General features: G+C 47.0%; 1 protein-coding gene and 1 pseudogene across 1 annotated transcript in view; one reads left to right on the top strand and one right to left on the bottom strand.

The window, feature by feature from the left end:
• Positions 1-16,214, top strand: part of SAFB2 (scaffold attachment factor B2) — a 40,427-nt gene extending 24,213 nt beyond the window's left edge. The window contains exons 12-21 of the mRNA XM_066344798.1: positions 1,601-1,731; positions 3,257-3,348; positions 5,640-5,776; positions 7,637-7,921; positions 9,027-9,167; positions 11,426-11,468; positions 12,508-12,638; positions 15,210-15,322; positions 15,475-15,541; positions 15,831-16,214. Coding sequence (XP_066200895.1) covers positions 1,601-1,731; positions 3,257-3,348; positions 5,640-5,776; positions 7,637-7,921; positions 9,027-9,167; positions 11,426-11,468; positions 12,508-12,638; positions 15,210-15,322; positions 15,475-15,541; positions 15,831-15,981 — 1,291 coding nt within the window. The 3' untranslated portion in view covers positions 15,982-16,214. The remainder of the gene's footprint in view (positions 1-1,600; positions 1,732-3,256; positions 3,349-5,639; positions 5,777-7,636; positions 7,922-9,026; positions 9,168-11,425; positions 11,469-12,507; positions 12,639-15,209; positions 15,323-15,474; positions 15,542-15,830) is intronic.
• An 8,445-nt stretch (positions 16,215-24,659) lies between these two features.
• LOC136378140 (rRNA-processing protein FCF1 homolog pseudogene) lies at positions 24,660-25,504 on the bottom strand (annotated as a pseudogene).

Below are 25,504 nucleotides of genomic sequence, written 5' to 3'. Positions count from 1 at the left end.
GTTACCAGGTGCCAAATGTTGGCGGGTAGGTAGTTCACTGCTGCATGCTGTTGGAACTTCAGTCATCATACTGTACCTATTTGGGGGGAAATTTTTTCCCCACAAAACTTAATACTCCACACATATAGAATGTTTCAAAAAATGTTTAACACCTGACCTGTGGTGGCGCAGTGGGTAAAAGCATTGACCTGAAACACTGAGGTCGCTGGTTTGAAACCCCAGGCTTCCCTGGTCAAGGCACATATGGGAGTTGATGCTTCCTGCTCCTCTCTCTCCCTTCTCTATCTGTCCCTGTCTCCTCTCTCTAAAATGAATAAATAAAATAAATTAAAAAAAAAAGTTTAAGGCCCTGGCCGGTTGGCTCAGCGGTAGAGCGTTGGCCTGGCGTGCGGGGGACCCGGGTTCGATTCCCGGCCAGGGCACATAGGAGAAGCACCCATTTGCTTCTCCACTCCCCCCCCTTCCTCTCTGTCTCTCTCTTCCCCTCCTGCAGCCAAGGCTCCATTGGAACAAAGATGGCCCGGGCGCTGGGGATGGCTCCTTGGCCTCTCCCCCAGGCGCTAGAGTGGCTCTGGTTGCAGCAGAGCGATGCCCCGGAGGGGCAGAGCATCGCCCCCTGGTGGGCAGAGTGTAGCTCCTGGTGGGCGTGCTGGGTGGATCCCGGTCGGGCGCATGCGGGAGTCTGTCTGTCTCACCCCGTTTCCAGCTTCAGAAAAATACAAAAAAAAAAAAAAAAAGTTTAAAATTAGTTTTTCGCAGTGAAGCTTTCGTAGTGTCCACTTGCATGCTTCTTGTATGTACGAGTGTCTAGCATTTTGGAAAAACATTCTCGTGAGCCTGCAGTTTTATCCTGCATATTTCTAGGTGTAGCACATAAGTAGGAATAGGGACTGTGTCTGAAGAGTGCATTGTTGCAACAGGTTTTGGGTTTCTTTTTAATTGATATTTTAGAGGGAAGGGAGAGAAATATCAATTGTTCCACCCATTCTTTGGTTGATTTTTTTTTTTTTTTTTTTTTTTTTTTTATTTTTCTGAAGCTGGAAACGGGGAGAGACAGTCAGACAGACTCCCGCATGCGCCCGACCGGGATCCATCTGGCACGCCCACCAGGGGCGACACTCTGCACACCAGGGGGCAATGCTCTGCCGCGACCAGAGCCACTCTAGCACCTGGGGCAGAGGCCAAGGAGCCATCCCCAGAGCCCTGGCCATCTTTGCTCCAATGGAGCCTTGGCTGCAGGAGGGGAAGAGAGAGACAGAGAGGAAGGAGGGGGTGGGGTGGAGAAGCAAATGGGTGCTTCTCCTATGTGCCCTGGCTGGGAATCGAACCCGGGTCCCCTGCACGCCAGGCCGACACTCTACTGCTGAGCCATGGTTGATTCTTGTATGTGCCCTGACTGGGGATTGCACCTGCAATCTTGGCATGTTAGGACGATGCTCTGACCAACTGAGCTACTCAGCCAGGGTTATGGCAGTTTCAAATAATTCTCCCCATCCACTTGCCGCCATGCTGGTTTGCTTTTTTGCAGCAGTCTGAGCAAGCAGACTGCTCCTGTTAGACTCTTAGGAACTCAAGTTTGATAACCATGTTTTTTACGTAGAACCGTAATTAAGAAGGAAGAGAAGGTTGAGAGAAAGGAGGGGAAAAAGCCTGAAGACATTAAAAAGGAAGAAAAAGATGAAGACGAGCTGAAACCAGGAACCACAAATCGGTCCAGAATCAACAAATCAGGTGATTAGAGTCTAAGTGTTCACAAGGAGGGAAGCACCAGTCATGGTGGGCTGGTGAGCATCCTAGATCAAGTAAGTACAGAGAGCTTTTTGGTGATTTTGCTGAATTTTGCTGCTTATTGGAAGTCATTAAAGCAAAAGAGCCTTGAGTGATGAGGTTACTTAAAGGAGTTACTATATGACAGCAGGAATTCTGGTCAGGGATTTATATTTACTGGCAGCTCAGTGACCTGCGTTCTTGTTTTTCCTGAGTATTTAGCAGAAAAGAGTGTGGGATTTGCCAGAGATAGGTGTCCTAGTTCTTATAACTAATCTAGTGCAGTGATGCAGGTGTGTAATCCCACTCTCCTCCATATATGTTAAAACCAGATCTAATAAAAAAACTGAAAAAAGGAAAAGCTCACAACATCTATACCCTGTGAAGCAGTTAGTTGCACTTGGAGCATGCCAAAATGCCACCTCTGCTGTCATTTTATAAAAATTCCTTGCGTTCTGCACCTTCAGATTTGCATGAGGCTCCACAGAATGTTTTGTGACTGAAAAATTTAAATGCCCATCCTCTCCCCCTTCCAAAACTAGAAAACCAGAAACAAAACCTGACCATCTGGAGCTCTAGGATTTGGTGCAGAGCATTACAAGTTAGATCTTAATCATTGGGGTAATTTGCCAGCAGTCTCGTGAGGAACTTATTTTTAAAATGTTTCTCAAGTATTGCAAATCTCTCTTAAATCAGTGATTGTTCTGGCGCTTAGAGCAGGGGTCCCCAAATTTTTTACACAGGGGACCAGTTCACTGTCCCTCAGACCGTTGGAGGGCCAGACTATAAAAAAAACTAAAAAAATCCCTATGCACACTGCACATATCTTATTTTAAAGTAAAAAAACAAAACGGTAACAAATACAATATTTAAAATAAAGAACAAGTAAATTTAAATCAACAAACTGACCAGTATTTCAATGGGAACTATGGGCCTGCTTTTGGCTAATGATGGTCAATATGCTCCTCTCGCTGACCACCAATGAAAGAGATGCCCCTTCCGGAAGTGCAGCGGGGGCCGGATGCGGCAGGGTCTCCCTCAGAGCCAGTAGTGTCTTGATTCAGAGCACAAGAACCTGTGTTCTGCAAAGCATTCTAGAATGTGTGGGAGGGATGAAACTCAAAATTGCTTATCCTATAGGCACAGGACTGAGTGTCAGCGTAAAGGAAACCTGCAGGTGGCATGTTTTTGTGTACACATTGCAGAATGCACTTTGACTCAGATTTAAGTGGTAAGATGTGAGCAAGTCACATCTTACTTCATTCCAGATGAGCAAAGACCTGTCCAGGTCTGCCAGCTGTTTTCTGCCGAGAGTGGCTGTATTGGTAGTGCTTACTTTATATCATGATGAGGACAGGGATGAGGCACAGAGGTTCCAGCGTATCAGTTACTTGATGGAGAAGTGAGAGTCCCCAGCTGGCTCATGTGCTTCATGCTGAAAGTGAAGGTGTCAGCATGTTTTCACAGATTGCTCTGTTTTTTCCTGAAGGAAGCAGAGGAATGGAACGGACGGTCGTGATGGATAAATCAAAAGGAGAGCCTGTCATTAGTGTGAAAACCACAAGCAGATCAAAAGAAAGAGTGAGTATTCTGCCATCTCAAGTCCAGCCATTTTTGAATACTGTGATTTGCAATATGAAAACATTGTTTGGCCTTTATAAAGTCTCAGGAAGCATATTGTAAACTTTTCGATCATATGTACAGGCACAAAATTAGGTTTAGAACTTATTTCAGAACAATACTTTCCCATGTTTGCTTTCCAGAAATGGGTTTGCCCTTCTCTGATTGTTTTGTCAGGTTTCCCACCTTCAAGGAGAACTGATTCCCAGGGATAGCTCACCGCAAAGCAGGGCAAGCAAGACCCAAGCTTTCCAAGTCAGAAAGCAGCTTCTACTCTTTGGTTAACCTAATAGCAGTTTATTCATTTTTAGTTGATTTTCTAGTCTTTCAAATAAACCAAAAAGAGAAGTGGAGTCCACCCTAAAATTGAGTGTCATGTCATCAGAGAACAAGTTACACTGCTTATTAACTTGTGCACACAGGGACAAACTAGGGCCTACTCATTTTTCTCTTTCTACTCTGGAAAACAGACCCTCTGCTTCCCGGATGAAGGTTCCAGCTAACACGTTAATGAGAACAGCGCTTTTTCAGTGAATGTACTTTTTATGAATCATCCAAGAACACTGTGTGTTGTTGAGATTTAAGTTTTAAGTTAATATTTGGGTTCTATAAGAAGCAGTTCCTCATGACATTTTTTTTTCTATGGGTTACATAAAAATAAAATACAGAGAAATCTAGAGAAGAAAACAAAAAGGCCAATAAACTTATAACCCAGATAACTGATGTTAAGAAACATAGTAATGCACACATGCTTAGAGCACTCATAGTACAGCAAGCTTCTTTGCTTCCATGTGGACTCCTCACACTTCCTCCCATGGTATGTTACACAACACACATGTATGCTCTGAATCATCACTAAAGGGGCTCCTATAACTTGCTCTTAGACACCTTTTGTATGTAATGTGTCTTGGAGAACTTTATATACTGAAACATACAGTTCAACTTTCTAATTTAAAAAAAATTTTTTTTTTTTTTAAATTTTAAAATAATTATAGATTTGCCTTGGCTGGGTAGCTCGGTTGTTAGACTGTTGTCCTAATGCTCAGAAGTTGCTGGTTTGATCCCCGGTCAGGGCACATACTGGAACAGATCAAATGTTTCTGTATTTGTCTCTTTTTCTCTTTCTCTCTCCCTCCCTTCCTTCCTTTTCTCTTTAAAATCTGTGAATAAAATTTAAAAAAAAATTTTTTTTTAAAGAAAACAATTATACATTTGCAGGAAGTTGTAATGCATAGGACAGAGGTTCTGTGTGTCCATCACCCATTTTCCCCCAGTGGCTTTATTTCATAACTGTAGCACAGTATCAAAGCCAGGAAGGTGATGTCAATATTGGTGATGTTGACCCTAGTGAATGAAGGTGTGGCATTGGGTACATGTGCCCCATGGCTCTGCTACACTGGAAAAACTTCCTGTAGGTTTCCTGGGGTTTCTTCCCATCTTTTCTCTTTCCTTAATGCCTTTTGTTTACAGCATTTAAAAGCCAGGCTATAGGGTAAGCAGTGTGACTCAGATGTGAAGAGCTGCAGTCTGTGCTGGGACCTCTACATTATCCATGTGCAACAGAAGAACCTTAGTTTAATCCAGATGTGTTTAACTTTTTTTTTTTTTTTAAGATTTATTTAGTCCCTGGCCTATTGGCTCAGCAGTAGAGTGTCGCCCCGGCATGTGGAAGTCCCAGGTTTGATTCCCCACCAGGGTACACAGGAGAAGTGCCCATCTGATTCTCCACCCTTCCCCCTCTCCTTCCTCTCTGTCTCTCTCTTCCTCTCCCACAGCCAAGGCTCCATTGGAGCAAAGTTGGCCCGGGTGCTGAAAATGGCTCCATGGCCTCTGCCTCAGACACTAGAATGGCTCCAATTGCAACAGAGCAATGCCCCCTGGTGGGCATTCCAAGCAGATCCCAGTCCGGGGCATGTGGGAGTCTGTCTGTCTGCCTCCCCTCCCCTACTTCGAAAGAATAAAAAAAAAAAAGATTTTATTTAGTGATTTTACAGAGAGAGGAAGGAGAGAGAGCGAGTGGGTGGAGTGAGAAGTATCAACTCATAGTTGCTTCACTTTAGTTGTTCATTAATTGATTGCTTGTCATATGTGCCTTGACCAGGCAAGTCCAGGGTTTTAAACTGCAACCTCAGCATTCCAGGTCTGTGCTCCATTCAGTGCCCACCACAGGCCAGGCCAGATATGTTTAACTTTCATTGTGCATTTGTCATGATTATTTTTCTGACATTAATAAAACTCGTTTTGGTCAACAGAGCTCCAAGAGTCAGGATCGCAAATCAGAAAGCAAAGAGAAGAGAGACATTTTGTCATTTGACAAAATCAAGGAGCAAAGAGAGCGAGAGCGCCAGAGGCAGTGGGAACGGGAAATCCGAGAGTCGGAAAGGCGGCGGTGAGTGGGGGCTGAGCCAGGCTGCCTAGATGCTGCTCTCTTCTGGGAATGGTCGTCCTTTCTCCCCAAACCAGTCTCCTGTGTGGCCTGGGCTGCCTTGTGTGTTTCCACTGGGGTCAAGAGGCCTATCGTGGATAGCAGCATGATATTCATCAAAAGTCCATTTCTGCTGACCATTTCCTCTGGTTGTACCCTAGCCCATGGAACAAGCTCACCTGGGGTGGATTTGATAGGAGGGTCCCAAGTGTCGAGGCCTCAGTTTCTCTCTGGAAACCTACATACATAAGGTAAAAAATGGCAACTAAGAAATGTGGCAGTTTTATTGGAGGTGTAATCAGAGAACTGGCCTGTAACCCCTGGTGTCTGCATTTTGTGACCTTCTCAGCAGCAGTGGTCACATGGCCATCAGTCTTCTTTGCCCCTCTGACTTTCTGTTAAGATAGTTTTGAAGTGAGCCTGTCATTTTCACTTCTGTGTTCTCCCATTTCACATCAGGACATCTGGAGCCCCCTTGTCATTTCCTTCCAGTGTTCTGTGAAACAAAAGCTTTGTATCATGGTGTTTGAGTAACTTTCTTGAGCTAAAGCAGATCACATAGAAATTTCTTAAGTTATCCTACATTTGTTTTTCTCTGAAGTCATGTGATTTCAGCCCCTGCCTACATTGCTTTAGAAAATAAAAGCACATTGAGAAGCTTTATGGCCCTGGCCGGTTGGCTCAGCTGTAGAGCGTCGGCCTAGCGTGCGGAGGACCCGGGTTCGATTCCCGGCCAGGGCACACAGGAGAAGCGCCCATTTGCTTCTCCACCCCTCCGCCGCGCTTTCCTCTCTGTCTCTCTCTTCCCCTTCCGCAGCCAAGGCTCCATTGGAGCAAAGATGGCCCGGGCGCTGGGGATGGCTCTGTGGCCTCTGCCTCAGGCGCTAGAGTGGCTCTGGTCGCAACATGGCGACGCCCAGGATGGGCAGAGCATCGCCCCCTGGTGGGCAAAGCGTGGCCCCATGGTGGGCGTGCCGGGTGGATCCCGGTCGGGCGCATGCGGGAGTCTGTCTGACTGTCTCTCCCTGTTTCCAGCTTCAGAAAAATGAAAAAAAAAAAAAAAAAAAAGAGAAGCTTTATGATCCCATTTAGGGGTCTTTTGCTTCTGACTGGCTCACACTGGTTTAGCGCCTTTCTGGGCACTGGTGGAGTATGTTGAGAGTGACAGCAAGACCTTTCCTCAGATGCAGAGAGGAGTGAACCCAATGTCTGCTTATGTCCTGGTGTGCAGTGGCTGAGGACTTGAGACCTTGGCCCTGGCTATAGGTGCCAGACTAACGTGATCAGCCCACTAGCCTTCCTGTCCCTACACTTTCCCAGGTCTGTTCAAAATGCAGCCTGTTTTCTAGGTAAGATGTGAAAAAGAGATGGCTCATTGTACAGAGTGAACCTATAACATAGTATCCTTCACCTTCAGGGAAGACTTCTGTAATTACTTCTTAAGGAGTTTCTCTGTATGCACAGCAATTACCCTTTACTCTTCTTGTTTTTCTCCCTCTTTCTGACATATGGGTTTATTTGGGGGACTTTAAGCCAGGTCTTCCGAGTATGGAACTGAGGCATTGGGTGTCCTCATCACCTGCTCCCTTCTAGCCCACCTTTGCCTTTGCTTTTTGTGAGAAAGGGAAAGTTTGGAGATTGAGACTTCTAGTTGATCCAAGCAAGTCACACCTGCTCCCTTGTTGCCTGGGGTCCAAGCCAGTGAGCACCTGTGAAACCCAGAATGGGCAGCGAGAGGCGTCCAGGCCCCTTTGGAGGGCAGTGGCTCAATGGCCAGGTACCTCCATGTCAGGAAATCAGAGTGGCCTTGCTGTGTCCCTGCAGAGAGCGGGAGCAGCGGGAGCGGGAGCAGCGCCTGGAAGCCTGGAAGGAGAAGGCACGGCTGCAGCGGGAGCGCATGGAGCTTGAGTGCCAGCGGCATCTCCTGGAGCGCGAGCGCATGGAGCGGGAACGGCTGGAGCGGGAGCGCATGCGCGTGGAGCGGGAACGCAGGAAGGAGCAGGAGCGCATCCACCGCGAGCGGGAGGAGCTGCGCCGCCAGCAGGAGCAGCTACGACGCTATGAGCAGGAGCGGCGGCAGGGGCTCCGGAGGCCCCATGATGATGGGCGGTAAGGATCCAGCCTACTTGTGGCCAAGGGTTGGTACCTCTCCTTCCATTCCAGTAGCTGCTTCTGTTCCTGTTATCTGAGCATGGAGAATTGGGACTATTTTACGTAGAATCTTGATGCCTTTCCAGAACTCATTGCTGCCACCACTTCGAGTGTGTGTAGTTTAATGTCCCAATCATGTGGCTGTGCAACTGTTTTTAATGTTTGTTTATTGAGTTTAGTGAGAGAGAGAGGAATATTAATCTGCTCCTGTATGTGCCCTGGCCAGGAATTGAACTGGCAACCTCTGCACTTCGGGATGATGCTCTAACCAATCAAGCTCTCCGGCCAGGGCAGAACCATTTTCCCCAGCTGAGTTTTTGGAGAATCTTGATAGCCCCACTGCCGCAGGGTTTGTGATGCTTTCGCCTAGGCTGTGTATCGTTATCCGCACTGTGATTCGTAGTGGAGAATAACCATCCTCCAAGTGCTGTCACAGTTGATGACTGAGCGTGTTAGGCCTGCACTGACCACGGCCTCCACTCTGTCTCTTGTCCTTGTAGGGAAAAGACATTGCCTTCCATTTTTTATAAAGTAAGATTATTGGTCTCTAGCTTCTCTGAGCTGCTTCACTGGCAGTCACCCATTACCCCACCACCCAAGAACCTAGTTTTCTGGTAAAAATCAGGAAATAGATAATTGGATTCTGTCCTGAGCTGTATATAATTCACTATCACCTGATCTAATTCCCTTACTTTTTTGCAAAAATCTCAGAAGGAGTTTCAGGTTATCATAAAAGGTATGAAGGTGAAAACGTGGCACCTCAGAATACCAGTCCTGAAAATTTTGGGTTCAGGTGGGGATCAAGGTATTAACAGACTCGTAACACAATTAGCTCATAGCTATCTGTTTTTTTCAGGATTGTCAGATGAGAATATTCATATGCTCTTGGCAGTTTGGGGGATATTAATTTATCAAATCAAAGCAAGAATGATTGAGTCTTTAGAGATTTGCTCTACAGGACATTTCAAATGATGCTGGGTCTGGAAAAAGAGCCTCTTCCCCCACCACTCTGTCTTTTATTTTCTTGTTTTTATAAATGAAATTTGCATCCTTTTTATAACAGGCGAGGTGATGCCTATTGGCCAGAAGGAAAACGTGTGGCCCTAGAGGACAGGTACCGCCCAGACTTCCCTCGGTATGATCATCGCTTCCATGATGTTGACCATCGAGACCGAGGCCAGTACCAAGACCATGCAGTCGAAAGGTCAGCATCTCACCCCCTTGCTGTAGTAGGGGCAGGTCTCCATCTGTTTTCTTAATGTCTGATTTGCTTGTGAGAGTCCTAGTGAGTAAAATTAGACCAGCCAAATATGGGATTTAGAAATGTAGACCTTGGGCAAGGTGTTGGAATCCACAACACTTGCAACATCTGCAACTCATTTGGCAGGAAGGCTCCCCGCAGAGCTCATTTTATGCACTGTCCTTTGCACAGATAGGACAGTTGGGTCCATGGGCAGGGCCTGAGCCTCAGCATCCCCCAACACTTAGCTCTTTTGGGTGTGACCCAACCAAGCTCTGGGTTTCACACTTTCCTGGGGTTTCCTCCCTATTCCTCCCATCAGAATCAGCCCACCCTATCATCACAGGGATTTGTTAATATACAGGGTTGGGTAAAAGTAGGTTTGCAGTTGTTTCTATTGAAAATAGTATGATAATAAATAATAATATAAAAGTAAACTTTTGTGTACTCAACAACTGTAAACCTACTTTTGCCCCAACCTGTAGATGAGAAAGCAGTTTTTAGAAGGGGTTTGACCTGCCTGAGCCAACAGAGGCAGAGGCAGAGTTGGCAGGAGCCCCCATCTTTGGGGTTCACTGACTAGTGTAGGTTTCTGTGCTGGCAAACTTCAAGGAAATTGACCAGAGACTGTGGGGCTTTTCTTATTGGGCCTTCTTTGTGTTTCAAAGGTTAGAGTGGGTTTGTTAGCTAGTGTCCTTTCTTTTCTTTGCCAGTACCTTGTTTAATGAAGATTTTATCTACTTGATTAGAAAGATAGCCCTCACTTTTCCAGTTGGAGAGTTTTCTCTGAGAGAAATCTCATTGAGCTCCCCTGGGCTGCATATCCTGGAGCCGTTTCACTGTTCATTAGCTCTCTGTAAGGGAAGAGAGAACAGGGGTAAGACGACTAAGAATCCACTCACTTAATTCATTGTGGCTGGAGTTGGTTTGAGATTTTGTGTGAGTTACGTGTGTTGAGCCAAACCAGAGGTTAGGCTTCCTTGTTACCTTGACTGTTGTTACCAGGCCTCAGGTAAATGAGGCCTTAGTTTCATTCAGGGTTCTCTGCTTCTGAGATACCTTCCTCTAAGGCAGTGGTAGTCAACCTGGTCCCTACCGCCCACTAGTGGGCATTCCAGCTTTCATGGTGGGCAGTAGCAGAGCAACCAAAGTATAAATAAAAAGATAGATTTAACTATAGTAAGTTGTTTTATAAAGATTTATTCTGCCAAATTTAGCAAAAATCCGACATAAAGTCCTTGGTAAGTAATTATTATTATATGCTTTAACTTGCTGTCACTCAGCTTTATAAATTTTTTTTTTTTAAGATTTTATGTATTCATTTTAGAGAAGGGGGGAGAGAGAGGAGGGGGAAGATCAGTAAGCATCAACTCCCATATGTGCCTTCACTGGGCAAGCCCAGGGTTTCGAACCGGCGACCTCAGCGTTCCAGGTCGACGCTTTATCCACTGCGCCACCAGAAGTCAGGCAGCTTTATAAATTTTATAAAGTAAAGTTACTTCACTACTTTATAAATCACCATTACTGTGGAACTGGTGGGCGGTTAGAAAATTTTACTACTAACAGAGATACAAAAGGGAGCGGTAGGTATAAAAAGGTTGCCTACCCCTGCTCTAAGGGGTTACCGTAAAATCATTATGCCTACCTTCTTAGGGTCTGACTTCACTCCCACCCCCAGGAAAAGATATGAGCCAGCTTGTATTTTCTTTTTTTGTGACAGAGGAACAGATAGGGGCAGACAGACAGGATGGGAGAGAGGTGAGAAGCATCGTGTCTTTGTTGCGGCACCTTAGTTGTTCATTGATTGCTTGCCCATATGTGCCTTGACTGGGGAGCTACAGAAGACTGAATGAGCTCGCGCTCAAGCTGGCAACCTCGGGGTTTGAACCTGTGTCCTCCACATCCCAGTCCAACGCTCTATCCACTGTGCCACCGCCTGGTCAGGCTTTTTTTTTTTTTTTAATTGATTGGTTTTAGAGAGACAGAGAGAGGGAAGCACTCATTTGTTGTTTCACTTAGTTGTGCATTCATTGGTCACTTCCCATATGTGCCCTGACTGGGGATCAAACCTGCAATCTTGGTGTTTCAGGATGACCTGCCAACTTTTTCTTTTTTAATCAGGCAGTTCTAAGTATCCCAATCGTGGAACTGTTGTGTGGAGCCTGCAGAAATGTTATATGATACCATCAGCTACCATTGAAATTAGATATATTTTTTTCCAGGAGGGAAGGCTCAAGGTCAGTGATGGGAGAACGAGATGGGCAGGTGAGTAACACCCAGACACCGGGTTCCTCCTCTGTGTCTGGGTGGGTGGGGGAACATGGACACAGTGTTTCTGGCTAACAAATAGAGAAGTATATAGAATTGCGTGTTTTTCTGATGAGTAGAGTCTGTGTTCAGATGTGTAGGGCTTGTTCTTGCTTCATTTTATCCAGCAGAAACTGCAAGTGTCTCTGTTGTCTGCTTGCTTAGAGTGCCTCTGGGTCTCGAAACTGTGGGATGCACCACTGTACCCAGAATGGGGCTTGGCGGCCTGTTGGGGGTCATTTAGCCCATGTTTTGGGGGTGTCGCTCTATATCAGATGCTGGGGAAGGTCCTCTTGTCTCTACTTTGCTGCCACCTAGTGAGGGGTGCATCAGGTGTCAGCTTAGAGAAAAGGGGAGCCGGCCATGAAAAAGGGGGGGCAGAGCATCATAATTGTGGTTTTTAAAGTAGAGGTGTGTGTTCTCTGAGAACAGTTGGCCAGGGCACTAAAGTTCATTTCTTCAGCACTTGCCTCTATTGTCAGCTACTGTGAGGCCGCGCCATGCCGACTCCATAGATTGATGGCAGAGGAGGAAGTTTGGGGGTGTGGGAGGGGCCCTCCTGCCATCACCAAGGAGGACAGTCCCAGTTCTTTGGGGAAGATTCTTAAGTGACTTTTTGCAGTGGACCCTTCAGGGGAAGCATTGAGTGCCATGAAGCTTGGCTCTCCTTACAGGGCCAGAGAGGCTTGTGCTGACACTTTGTGTGGTGCCAGTGTTGGAGCTGTAGAGCCACTCAGTTCTCCAACAAGGAAGCAAAGGGTTCTTCCAGGATCTCCAGTAACATTGTCAGGGTCTTAAGCAGAGCATCCAGCAAAGTGAGATTCAGAGGGGCCTGGGCAAGTCCTCAGAGTGACCAGAGGTGCTCCACCTCACCCCAGCCCACCTTAGCCCACCTCAGCAGTGTATACAGGTTGATAGGCTTTCCAGAAGGTGAGCCTGCTCAGCCCTATAGGGGATGACATGGCTAGAGTCACCCTGTCCCTCTTCTGCCTTCCAGCACTACTCAGATGACCGCCACGGCCATGGAGGCCCACCAGAGCGCCACAGCCGGGACTCTCGAGATGGCTGGGGGGGCTACAGCTCGGACAAGAGATTGAGCGAGGGCCGGGGACCACCACCTCCACCTAGGTTAGTGGGTGGTCCATGATGGGTGGGCATCTTCTCTGGTTTGAGGGCCCCCCCCCCCCAAAGAGAACTGGTTGTTTGTACCTTGCCAGGTCACCTACGTCACCCCAGGTGTGCATGTCTCTGTCTCTGGGCCCTTGCCTGCTAAAGGAGATATCCCTGCCACACACCCTCAAAGTTGTCTTTAGGCATTTTGATGACCATTGTTGTGGGTATCAGAAAGTTCTTTTCATCTCTTTTAGTGTTCCAGGTGTTAGGCAAAGACTGCAGTGCCAGTCTGATAGGTTAGTGCAAAGTGTGCTTTCCCAAGCAACCTACTGAGTGAGCACTTGGTCCTTTAACATTTAAACCACTTTTCTTTTTTTTTCTTTTTTTTTTATTTACAGAAAGAGAGGGATAGATAGGGACAGACAGACAGGAACGGAGAGATGAGAAGCATCAATCATAAGTTTTTTGTTGCAACAGCTTAGTTGTTCATTGATTGCTTTCTCATATGTGCCTTGACTGTAGGCCTTCAGCAGACCGAGTAACCCCTTGCTCAAGCCAGTGACCTTGGGTCCAAGCTGGTGAGCTTTGCTCAAACCAGATGAGCCCGCACTCAAGCTGGCGACCTCAGGGTCTCGAACTTGGGTCCTCCGCATCCCAGTCCAATGCTGTATCCACTGCACCACTGTCTGGTCAGGCTAAACCACTTTTCTTAAGTACCTGTGGGAAATGGAATTGGAGGACTCTCAGACAGGAAACAGCCCTGAGCAGTGACATTATGTGATTGGGTGGCAGTCAACTTGCCGACAGACATTAGAAACATTCAAGTTTCACTTTTGGGGAGCAGTGTTGCATTGTCCCTTGCAGACAGCTGTTGTGGGTTCTGATGGGTTCCTAGATCTTGCCTCTAAGCACCAGTCAGCCTAGTGGCCAGTGCACTGGTCATTCCAGGGTGAGCCTGGAATGCTCAGGTCTGAGAAGCTTTCCTGGATGGCCATGGTGACTGCAGGTGCCCACACGCTGGGACCATATTTGGAGTTTAATCTCTCAGAGTTTCTGTCTGAAACTTTTTTTCGAGAGAGAGAGGAAGGAAGAGAGATGAGAAGCATCAACTCATAGTTGTGGCACTTTACTTTTTCGTTGATTGCTTCTCATACGTGCCTTGAGTAGGGGTCTCAAGCCAAGCCATTACCCCTTGCTCAAGCCAGCAACCATGGATCATGTCAATCCCATGCTCAAGCCGGCAATGCTATGCTCTAACCGGCAAATCTGCACTCAAGCTGGTGACCTCAGGGTTTTGAACCTAGGACCTCAGCATCCCGTGTTGACACTCTATCCACTATGTTACTGGCAGTCAGGATGAAACATTTTTCTTTTTTATTGTAAACAGCTTTTTAGAGACATGGTTCACATGTCATACAGTTCACCCATTTAAAGTGTACAATTTGATGGCTTTCATTATGTTCATAGCAATTGTGCAGGCATCACCACAGTCAATTTAAAATGTCTTTAGCATTCAAAAAGAAACCCTGTCCCCATCAACAGTCATTCCTCATCCCCCTTCCCTAGCTCCTAGCAACCAGTAACTCACTTTCTGATTTTCTGATGTTCTGGACATTTCATATTAGAATCACACACTGTGTGGCCTTTTGTGTCTGGTTTCTTTCACTGAGAGTTGTGATTTCAAGATTCATCCACATTGTAGCGAGTGTCTGTGCTTCACTCCCTTTCGGGGTCACATAATGTTCCTCTGTGGATGAACCAAGTCTTGTGTATGTATTCATGAGTTAACATTAACAGATCAACACTTGCAGTTGTTTCCATTTGGGGGCTATTATGAATCATGCTGCTAAGAACATTCATGTACAGACTCCCACATGCACCCCAACCAGGATCCACCTGGCAACCCCTGTCTGGGCTGATGCTGGAATCAACTGAGCTATTCATAGTGGCTGGGGCTACACTCGAACCAATTGAGCCACTGACTGCAGGAGGGGAAGAGAGAGAAAAGGAGAAGAGGGAAGGGTAGAGAAGCAGGTGGTCGCTTCTCGTGTGTGTCCTGACTGGGGATCCAACCCGGGATGTCCGCATGTCGGGCTGACCCTTTATCCACTGAGCTAGCCAGTCAGGACCATGTTCAGGTTTTTGTGTGAATATATGTTCCCTTCTCTAGGCGTCTAGAAGTGGCGTTGCTGGTTCCTGTGTCACTCTTAAGTTAAACCTTTTGAGGACTGCTGCTGTGTTTTCCTTCCCTCAAGGCTGCCCCATTTTCATTTCCCACCAGCTTGTGTAAGGGTTCCGATTTCTCCACGTCCTCACCAGAACGTATACTGTCTGTCTCTTTCTGATAAGAGCCATGGGGATTGGGTATCTCATACTTCTCAGTCATGTGGTTGTGATGGTGCTGAATGCCACCTCGTGTTTAGTCACATACACCTTTAGAGAAGTGCCTGTTCCATCTTCACCCAGTTCCCTCAGAAACCATTGGTATGGGGTATAATGAGCCACTCCACAGCCTCCCATAGAGGCATACTGGGATTGTGGTGTATCTGCTTTTATTTGTTTTTGTTTTTGTTTTTCCTGGTAAAGGGGTGGACGTGACTGGACGGAGCACAGTCAGAGGCTAGAAGAGCACCAGGAGCGTGTATGGCCGGGCATGGTCGACACAGGCACGGCCGGCCGGGAGCACGCCAGGTGGCTAGGTATGGGCTAATTCTTGCCCATGAGTGTGGGTGGGGCATTCCCGGGCAAGGGCAGCCAGTCCTGAAACTCTACAGGCCAGCCTCCCCCAGCATTTCTAGAGGCCAGAGGCTTCCATGAAGGGATTGTTTGCAGACTCTTTCTTCTCCTTCAGGTGGTGAGAGGAGCCTATCTGGGCCCTCAGGGCCAGGGCACATGGCCAGTCGGGGTGGAATGTTGGGGTAAGAAGTATTGTCCCTGGATCAAATTGATTTGTTCCTGTCCTCGCTTCTCCCCTTTTTGCATGTTTGATCAACTTGGCTGGTTTGAATGTTTTGAAAACAAATCCAAAAGGCAGCTCTTGGCAACTTACTGCAGTAATGCTCACTAGTGGCCTGGAATGTGGTTTGTGATTGGGATATTTCTCACCTGGAAAAAGCCACACGGGCTGTAAAGGCTGCATGTACTGTGCCACACGGTGGTGAAAATATAAAGCACTTCAAGGGGACAAACGTGTGCCTTTGTTCCTAGGCGAGGCGGCTTTGCACAAGGTGGGCATTCCCAGGGCCATGTGGTGCCCGGTGGAGGACTGGAAGGTGGAGGACTGGCCGGCCAGGACCGGGGCAGCAGAGTCCCACCCCCCCACCCCCACCCATACCCCCACTTCACTCGCCGCTACTAAACCCCACTCATTCCACGTGTTCAGGTAGGCAGATGCACTGTTGAATCTCTTAGCCAGTTACCTTGAACTTGTGGAATCTTTTAAGAAACAAAAAACAAATCCTGCCACCATGTTGTAGCTCTGTAATATGTGAACTCACTTTTTTAAAAAAATAAATAAGCGTGTTCTTGTTCTGCCATTTTTGAAACAAGGTTTCTGTAACAAGGCATTCCATTTTCCATTAATAAAAGTTTACGGTTCACATTCTGGTGTGTGTGTTGTGATTACAGAGCAGAGAATAGTACCAATCTACAGCATCACCATCGTGCGCTCAGTTTGTGGCTGCTGGCTCATCATACTGATTTCTCCCAACTGTCAAAGTGGGGTGTCATCTCCCTATCTGAGAGAAAAGGAGCCAGGTGCAGAGGTCTGATCATGTGCCCAAGGTCTTAGAGCTTGTAGGTGTCAAAGCAGGAATGGGAATTCCAAATTCAGGGTTTTTTTTTAATTTATTAATTTTAGAGCAGGGGGAGAGTGGGAAGCATCAACTTCGTTGCTTCTTGTATGTGCCTTGACTGAAGCCCTGGGTTTCAAACCTGCGGCCCCAGCATTCCAGGTTGATGCTTCATCCACTGTGCCACCACAGGTCAGACTAGAATTCTTTATTGAGGGGAGGGGTGTATGCATTGTGGAACCCCTGACCAGTCACTTCACCCTGTGTCAGAGTGCCTAGGACAGTGTCCCGCAATGGTGTGCAATTGGGGCCTGGCTAGAGGTAGGTGTGTGTGGCCAGCTCTGTAGTGCTTAGTCTTGGCCTCCCAGAGCACAACTGGAACTTCTAAAAAGGCAGCCATTTTTTTCTTGATATGCAGATTCACATGTGAAGTCTCTTCATCTGTGATAGAAATGTTCCAGTTTTCTTTATTAAAGCCTACTGAACAAGCCTGGCCTGTGTTGGCACAGTGACTAAAGCTTCAACTGGGAATGCTGACGTTGAAACCCTGAGCTTACATGGTCAAGACACATATGATAGGCAATCAATGAACAACTAAAATGAAGCAACTCTGTTAATACTTCTCACCCTACACCCCTCTATAAAATCAATAAATAAAATCTTTAGCCCTGGCCAGATAGCTTAATTGGTTAGAGCTCATACCAAAGCACAGAGGTGTCTGGTTAGATCCCTGGTCAAAGCACATACAGGAGCTGATCAATGTTCCTGTCTTTCCCTAAACATTTTTATAGATAAAATTTTTTGGTTTTTTTTCTTTTTTTAAGTGAGAAGGACAGGGACAAACAGTAAGGGAGAGAGATGAGAAGTATCAACTCATGTCACTTTAGTTGTTCATTGATTGCTTTCTCATATCTGCCTTGATCTGGGGGCTCCAACTGAGCCAGTGACCCCTTGCTTAAGCCAGTAACCATGGGGTCATGTCTATTATCCCATGCTCAAGCCAGATGAGTCCACACAAGCTAGCGACCTGGGGGTGGTGGGGTTTGTTTTTGTTTTAGTGAGCGAGACAGAGAAACAGATACGGACAGACCAACAGGAAAGGGGAGAGATGAGAAGCTTCAGTTCTTTTAGGCACCTTAGTTGTTCATTGATTGCTTTCTCATGTGTACTTGGGGGAGGAGCTGCAGCCAAGCCAGTGACCTTGGGCTTTAAGCCAGCAACCTTTGGGCTCAAGCGAGTGACCCTGCACTCAAGCTGGTGACCTTGGGGTTTTGAACCTGGGTCCTCAATGTCCTAGGTTGTTGCTCTATCTACTGTGTCATCATCTGGTCAGACAAATATCTTTTTAAAAAGACTAAACAAGGCACCTGGCTGGCCAGAGGTGCCAGTTCACAAGCCCCTGATCAGGCTCGTCCAGGGTGATACCACAGTGAGGTGCTGCTCTTTTGTGAGAAGAGTAGCTACACAAGCAGAACTGCCAGCAGGGAGTGAGTAACTGAAGGTGTGTTGGGCAGCAAGAGGCCAAGTCTGGCACCTCTTGAGTGAGAGGTTAGGGTTAGGGTTAGGGGCCTGTATGGGAGTTTTGGTTTTGGGGCAGGAGGGAGGGCTCATTTCCCACCATTCCTAACCCTGGTTGGGTGTGGTAAGAGTTAATCTGCCATGCTACCTGGTGAGAACCTCAATTGCCTGCCCTTGGTAACTAGGACAGCCACCCCACAGGCCCACAAACAATTGCCAATTCTCCCTCAGTACCCTGTGTTCCCACTGGGCTGTTTAGTTTTAAAAGAGCTATCTGAAAATCCTCCCTAGCATTAAAGGCAGGTCAGTGTTGGCCCTCTGTGTCCTGTCTGTCTGAATTGCTGCAAATAAACACTTTGTAAGCTTCCCCCACTCTAGGGACTTGTAGAGTCATTTCCCAATGACAGGTTGACAGGACACTGACTTCTTGTTGCACATGGGCGGGCATGGCATATTGCCTCCTGCATGGAGGCCTGTCTCATGCCTGCAAGCTAGAGTCTAGAAATTGGGGTATGGGCTTTCCAAGTTGGTGAGAAAAGCCAGACTGAGCCTTGGTCAGTGGGTAAGACCAGTTTTCAAATATTGTCACATAACTGCAAGGGAGCAACTACTCTGGCAGGCAGGAGTGACAACCTGGAGTGCCACCAAGCCTCTCAACTGGGGTACCACCACCAAGCTACCCAAAGGAGCTTTAGAAAACGGTGCAGGCTGGTCACCCTGGAGTTGAAAGAACAGCCCCTTCTCAGCTGAACCTAAAACTTGGTTCAGTTTTGTTTTTGTTTGGGTTTTTTTGGTACCTTTCTGAAGCTGGAAATGGGGAGAGACAGTCAGACAGACTCCCGCATGCGCCCAACCGGGATCCACCTGGCACGCCCACCAGGGGCGATGCTCTGCCCACCAGGGGGCGATGCTCTGCCCCTCCGGGGCGTCGCTCCACCGTGACCAGAGCCACTCCAGCGCCTGGGGCAAAGGCCAAGGAGCCATCCCCAGCGCCCGGGCCATCTCTGCTCCAATGGAGCCCTGGCTGCGGGAGGGGAAGAGAGAGACAGAGAGGAAGGAGGGGGTGGGGGTGGAGAAGCAAATGGGCGCCTCTCCTATGTGCCCTGGCCGGGAATCGAACCCAGGTCCCCCGCATGCCAGGCTGACGCTCCACCGCTGAGCCAACCGGCCAGGGCCTGGTTCAGTTTTTATTTTTTATTTTTTTTTACAGAGACAGAAAGAGGGATAGATAGGGACAGACAGACAAGAACAGAGAGAGATGTGAAGCATCAATCATCAGTTTTTGTTGCGACACCTTAGTTGTTCATTGATTGCTTTCTCATATGTGCTACAGCAGACCGAGTAACCCCTTGCTCGAGCCAGCGACCTTGGGTCCAAACTGGTGAGCTTTGCTCAAACCAGATGAGCTCGTGCTCAAGCTGGCGCCCTTGGGGTCTCGAACCTGGGTCCTCTGCATCCCAGGCCGACGCTCTATCCACTGTGCCACCTCCTGGTCAGGCTTGGTTCAGTTTTTTTTTTTTCTGAAGTGAGAAGTGGGGAGGCGAGAGATAGACTCCCACATGCTCCCAACCAGGATCCACCCGGCATGCCCACCAGGGGGCGATGCTCCATTGTACCTGGAGCCATTCTAGCGCCTGAGGTAGAGGCCATGGAGCCATCCTCAGGCCCAGGCCAACTTTACTCCAATGGAGCCTAGGCTGTGGGAGGAGAAGAGGTAGGAGAGGGGGAAGGGTGGAGAAGCAGATGGGTGCTTCTCCTGTGTGCCCTTTCATTCAGTTTTATATGGAGACCAAAAATACATTAGTTTGCTAGTGCCCTAACACAATATTGCAAACCATGTGATTTGAAATAAATTAGTTCTCTCCCAGTTACAGAGGTCACAAGTTTGAGATCAAGGTGTCAGGCCTGGTTCCCTCTGAATCCGTGAGGGAAAATCAGTTATACAGGCCTCACTCCTAGCTTCTGGTGGCCACTGTCAATCTTTGGCATTCTTGGCTTGTGGAAACATCTTCCCATCTCTGCCTCTTACACCCAACCTCCCTGTGTGTTTGTGTCCAAATTTCCCCTTTTTACAATGATACAGTTGTACTGGATTAGGGTCACCTTAATAACTCTGTTACCTGTGTAAAGACTGTCTCCAAATGGAGTCACATTCTGAGGTCCTGGTCACCAGGAATTCAGTGTGTGAATTAGGGGGACACAGTTCAGCCCCCTAATAGCACTCTTCACAGTTTTCATATATAAGGATTTTTTTAGGTATGGAACTTCTGGGTAAATTGAGAGAATTGCTTGTCATTCAGTCCAGAACCTTACCAAGAGTTGTTCACCATTTCTGTAAGCAGAGCTGCTGAGATCTCAATGCCTCCTTGCTGGTTCCATCTGGTTGGCATCGTCTGAATAAGTAGATCCTCATCATCATGTTCACTTACAGGCTGGCTTAGACAATATTGGACATTCATTTTATTCTGTCTGTATCTGATAAGGCATCATCATACTGATTGGGTTGCTCTTTTTTTTTATTTATTACAGGGACAGAGAGAGAGTCAGAGGGAGGGATAGATAGGGACAGACAGACAGGAACGAAGAGAGATGAGAAGCATCATTCATCAGTTTTTCGTTGCGACACCTTAGTTATTCATTGATTGCTTTCTCATATGTGCCTTGACCACGGGCCTTCAGCAGACCGAATAACCCCTTGCTCGAGCTAGCAACCTTGGGTCCAAGCTGGTGAGCTTTTTGCTCAAGCCAGATGAGCCCGCATTCAAGCTGGTGACCTCGGGGTCTCAAACCTGGGTCCTCCCGCATTCTAGTCCGACACTCTATCCACTGCGCCACCGCCTGGTCAGGCGGGTTGCTCTTTTTTTAAGTTGTAGGCAGTTATGTTATATTCCCTCTTATTTTTATTTAAGGAGTGAAAATGGAGGTAGAACAAAATGTTTTATAAGAGGGGCTGCAGCCCTGGGTCAGATAGCTTGGTTGGTTAGAGCATTGTCCTGAATCACAGAGGTTGTAATTTTTTAAAAGTTATTGATTTTAGAGAAAGAAAAAGGCGAGAGGAGCAGGAAGCATCAACTTATAGTTGCTTCCGCATGTGCCTTGACTGGGCAAGCCTGGGGTTTCGAATGAGCGACCTCAGTTCATTCCAAGTCAGTGCTTTATCCACTGTGCCACCAAAGGTCAGGCAAAAGCACAAATATTGTATGGTTCTACTTATATGAGGTCCCTAAAGGAGTTAGATCTTTAGAAACAGAAAGTAGGAGCCAACCTGACCAGTGGTGGTGTAGTCAACAGAGCATAGACCTGGAACACTAATGTCCCAGGTTTGAAGCCCCGAGGTCATCAGCTTGAGCACAGGCTCTCCAGTTTGAGTGCAGGGTCACCAGCTTGAGTGTAGAATCAACATGACCCCATGGTCTCTGGGTTGAGTCCAGGGTTGCAGGCTTGAGCAAGGGGTCACTGGCTCAGCTGGAGCCCCCCAGTCAAGGCACATATGAGAAGGCAGCTAAAGTGATGCAACTACAAGTCGATGCTTCTCATTTCTCTCCCTTCCCCTCTGCACACACACTCTCTCTCTCTCTAAATAGGAGCCAAGGCCTGGGGCAGTGGGATGGGGAGTTAGTGTTTAATGGAGACAGTTTCAGTTTGGGAAAATGAGAAAACTCTGGAGATGGATGGTAGGGATGGTTTCACAAAAATGTGAGTGTGCTTAATGTCTCAGAGCTGTACACTTAGAAATGGTTACATTTTATGTGTATTTGATCACAATTTTAAAATAACTTTAGGCCCTGGCCAGTTGGCTCAGCGGTAGACCGTAGGCCCGGTGTGTAGATGTCCTGGATTCAATTCCCAATCAGGGCACATGGGAGAAATGACCATCTGTTTCTCTACCCCTCCCCCCTTCTCTCTCTCTCTCTTTCTCTTTCTCTTCCCCTCTGGCAGCCAAGGCTTGAATGGTTCAAGTAAGTTGGCCCCAGATGCTGAGGATGGCTCCATGGCCTTGCCTCAGGTGCCTCTGGGCCTCAGTGGCCCAGATGGGCAGAGCATCACCCTGTAGGGGTTGCTGGGTGGATCCAGGTCAGGGCACATACAGGAACCTGTCTGTGTGCCTCCCTGCCTCTCACTTAATAAAATAAATAAAATAAATTTAAGAGTAGGGAGTATAAAAGAAAACAAAAAAATGAAGGTAGGGGTTCTGTTAGGGATCAGGAGTGAGAACCACTGCAGTATAAGCTGAGGGTAGGCTCAAGAGACAGAGGTAACCCACCTCTCTGCCCACAGGGAGTTACTACTTTTTTTCTACTTTGACTTCCTTAACTGGAAGAAGGGAATAATGGTAGTATTTTCTATAGAGGGCCTTTGCTATGATTATATTAGTTAATATACTTATAAAGCTCAGAATTGCTCCTGGCATATAGTAAGTGCTTAAAAAATGTTGACGGACACTGGGAGGCCCTGCAGGAATAGGGCCTAAGGTGCTCATGCTTCACAAGAGACCTGTAAAATGTGAGGCCTGGCAAGGATGAGGGAAGAGTTTATTGGCTCCACAAATACAAAAAAGGAAACTATAAAATCAGAATTAATTCATTATCAAATGTCTCCACATCTACAAAAATGTGTCAACTTCATCAACTGCTAAATTTTGTATTCATAGATTTCATTACATTTCAAAACAGCTCGGAGGTTAAATTTTCTCACTTAGTAGGAATTCCCACGCCTGCACTGTGATTGCCAGGCTTACATTGCATGTGTTACTTTTAGTCAAATAATTTCAAGTGCAATGTTATAAAAAAGGCTTTTGATTTTTTAAAAACACAGCCACAAAGTCGTTGGTTAGCCTTTTAATTGGCTTGCAGGATGAAGGGCAGGGTCTCCACTGTGAAGTAAGACTGTCCCTAGCATCATCACACAGTCCAGTCTGGTGAACCAGTATGAAGCCCACATACCAAAGCATCAAAAACCCAAAAATAAAGACATGGCCAATACACCTAAAATGTAGTAGATACAGAGTATACCAAATTTATGAAGACGGGAAAGAAAATACATTATAATCCTGTATTTTCAAGTCTTCCAATTCCTTCATTCCTTGCATGGTAGAAAATTCCTCTAGTTTTAAATAAGTTTTTTATTTATTTTTATTCATTTTAGAAAGGAGAGAGAGAGGGAAAGAGAGAGAGAGAGAGAGAAGGGGGGAGGAGCAGGAAGCATCAACTCCTATATGTGCCTTGACCAGACAAGCCCAGGGTTTCGAACTGGTGACCTCAGCATTTCCAGGTCGACGCTTTATCCACTACGCCACCACAGGTCAGGCCTCCTCTAGTTTTAAGTGTGAACCTGACCAGGCAGTGGCGCATTGGGTAGAGCATTGGCCTGGAATGCTGAGGACCCAGGTTTAAAACCCTGAGGTCGCCAGCTTGAGCACAGGCCCACCAGCTTGAGCATAGGATCACCGGCTGGAGTATGGGATCATAGACATGATCCATGTTTGCTGGCTTGAAGCCCAAGGTTGCTGCCTTGAACCCAAGGTCACTGGCTCGGCTGGAGACCATCAGTCAAGACATATATGAGAAAGCAATCAATGAAGAACTAAGGGGCTGCAACTAACTATGAGTTGATGTTTCTCATCTCTCTCCCTTCCTGTCTGTCCCTGTCTGTATGTCTATCTCTCTCACACGCACGTGCACACTAAAAACTAAAAAAATAAAGTATGCTGGGGCTGCCAGATCCTGCATCTTCTGGTGGCTTCAGGAAACACCAAGTGGCAGACAATCTCTGCTGTGATTCAGAGGGAGCACTGCAAACATGTTTGAACATGTACAGTAGTAAGGCTCCCATTACTACTGAGAAAGGACTGAAGAGTTACCTGAGGGTGGAGGGAGGTGCTTCTTCCTCTTTTTTTTATTCAGTGAGAGGAGTGGAGGCAGAGACAGTTTCCTGCAATGTGCTCTGACTGAGATCCACCCGGCAAGCCCACTAGGGGGCAATGCTCTATCCATCTGGGGAGTTGCTCCGTTGCTCAGCAACAGAGCTCTTCTTAGCTCCTTGGGCGGAGGCCATGGAGCCATTCTCAGCGTCTGGGGCCAACTCACTCCAATTGAGGCATGGCTGCAGGAAGAGGAGAGAGAGAGAGAAGCCAGAGGGTAGGGGTGGAGAAGCAGATGGGCGCTTCTCCTGTGTGCCCTGACTGGGAATCAAACCCAGGACATCCACATGCCAGGCTGACACTCTACCATTGAGCAAACCAACCAGGGCTGAGGTGCTTCTTAAAAATGCAGGTTTCCAGGCCCCATCTCAGACCTGCTGATTTTTTTTTTTTTGAGCAGTCATCTTTTATTTATTCATTTTAGAGAGGAGAAAGAGAGGGAGAGAGAGAGGGAGAGAGCGAGAGGAGGAGGAGCAGGAAGCATCAACTCCCATATGTACCTTGACCAGGCAAGCCCAGGGTTTTGAACCGGCGACCTCAGCATTTCCAGGTTGACGCTTTATCCACTGCGCCACCACAGGTCAGCCCTGAGCAGTCATCTTATTTATAAAAAGATGCAACAAATTTTAAAATGACACAAAATATCATTTTCAACATAACATCAAAGAGTGAGTGTATTTAACCACACTCAGCTCATAACAGAGCAAATGGGTGAGGGGAGCAATAACTCATGCCGGAGCATGTTTCATACACTGAGAAAGGAGAGTTGGTTGAAGGAAAGCAGAGGAACTTTGCCTTTTAAAAGTATTAGAATCGAGGGGCTCCATAATCATCTGGCATCCGCTCAATGTTTTCCCTATGGTTAGAAATGTACATGATGGGAACGCCAGGGGTCTTCCTGATTCTTCATTAAGGTCCTGGTCAACTGTGGCTACAATGTAGCACTTGTGCTGAGTACTCTCTGTACTAAGCAGTCATCTGCATAGGTACCTTTGTGTGTGCCTGGTAATCGTTCAAATCTTGGATCCTTGGCGATCCTTAGAGCCACTCGATACTTCTGCCCCAATTTCTCAATTTCAGCCATGACACAGTCAGTTATACAAAGAATACACTGGCATAGAGACAGTCCATCATTGACTGCACTAAATCCAGTTTGGCTTTAATGGAAAAGTTGATAAAGTTGGTATCAACCAGGACGTGGTAAGGTGGGCCCAGCTGTGTGTTATATTGGAAGAACAAGCAAGAAGGGTATTGGGGGACTTCTCTTTCCTTGAGTGCACTAGGATCTTTCTTTTCTTTCTTTTTAGGTTTTAATCTATCCTTTTCTTTAAGTCTCTAAGACTAAGCATTAGCTTCATGGTCGCATACTTCCTTGTTTTCTTTTGCTTCCCCATGTTCACACCGCACTCTTGTTTCTCCAGACCTGCTGATTTCATTCAGGCCCTACCTGTAGCTGCTCCTTGGATCCTGTTGGTTGAGAGGTGCTGGGATGGTTGAAAAGACCTCCATGAATGTTAGGTGACTTTGAGACCAAACCAGCAGGAGAGTTCCAATCCCAGTTCTGTCCTTCACCACCTGGATAACCTTGAACCAGTGACCTTGAATCCTCTGAGTTTTCTTGTAAAATGGGTAGGGTGATTCCAAGGATGTGA

This window comes from Saccopteryx leptura, chromosome 1, assembly GCF_036850995.1.
Source record: "Saccopteryx leptura isolate mSacLep1 chromosome 1, mSacLep1_pri_phased_curated, whole genome shotgun sequence".
NCBI lineage: Eukaryota > Metazoa > Chordata > Mammalia > Chiroptera > Emballonuridae > Saccopteryx > Saccopteryx leptura.
Note: the sequence above shows the minus strand (reverse complement) of the source record. Positions and strands in the feature narration are given on the sequence as shown.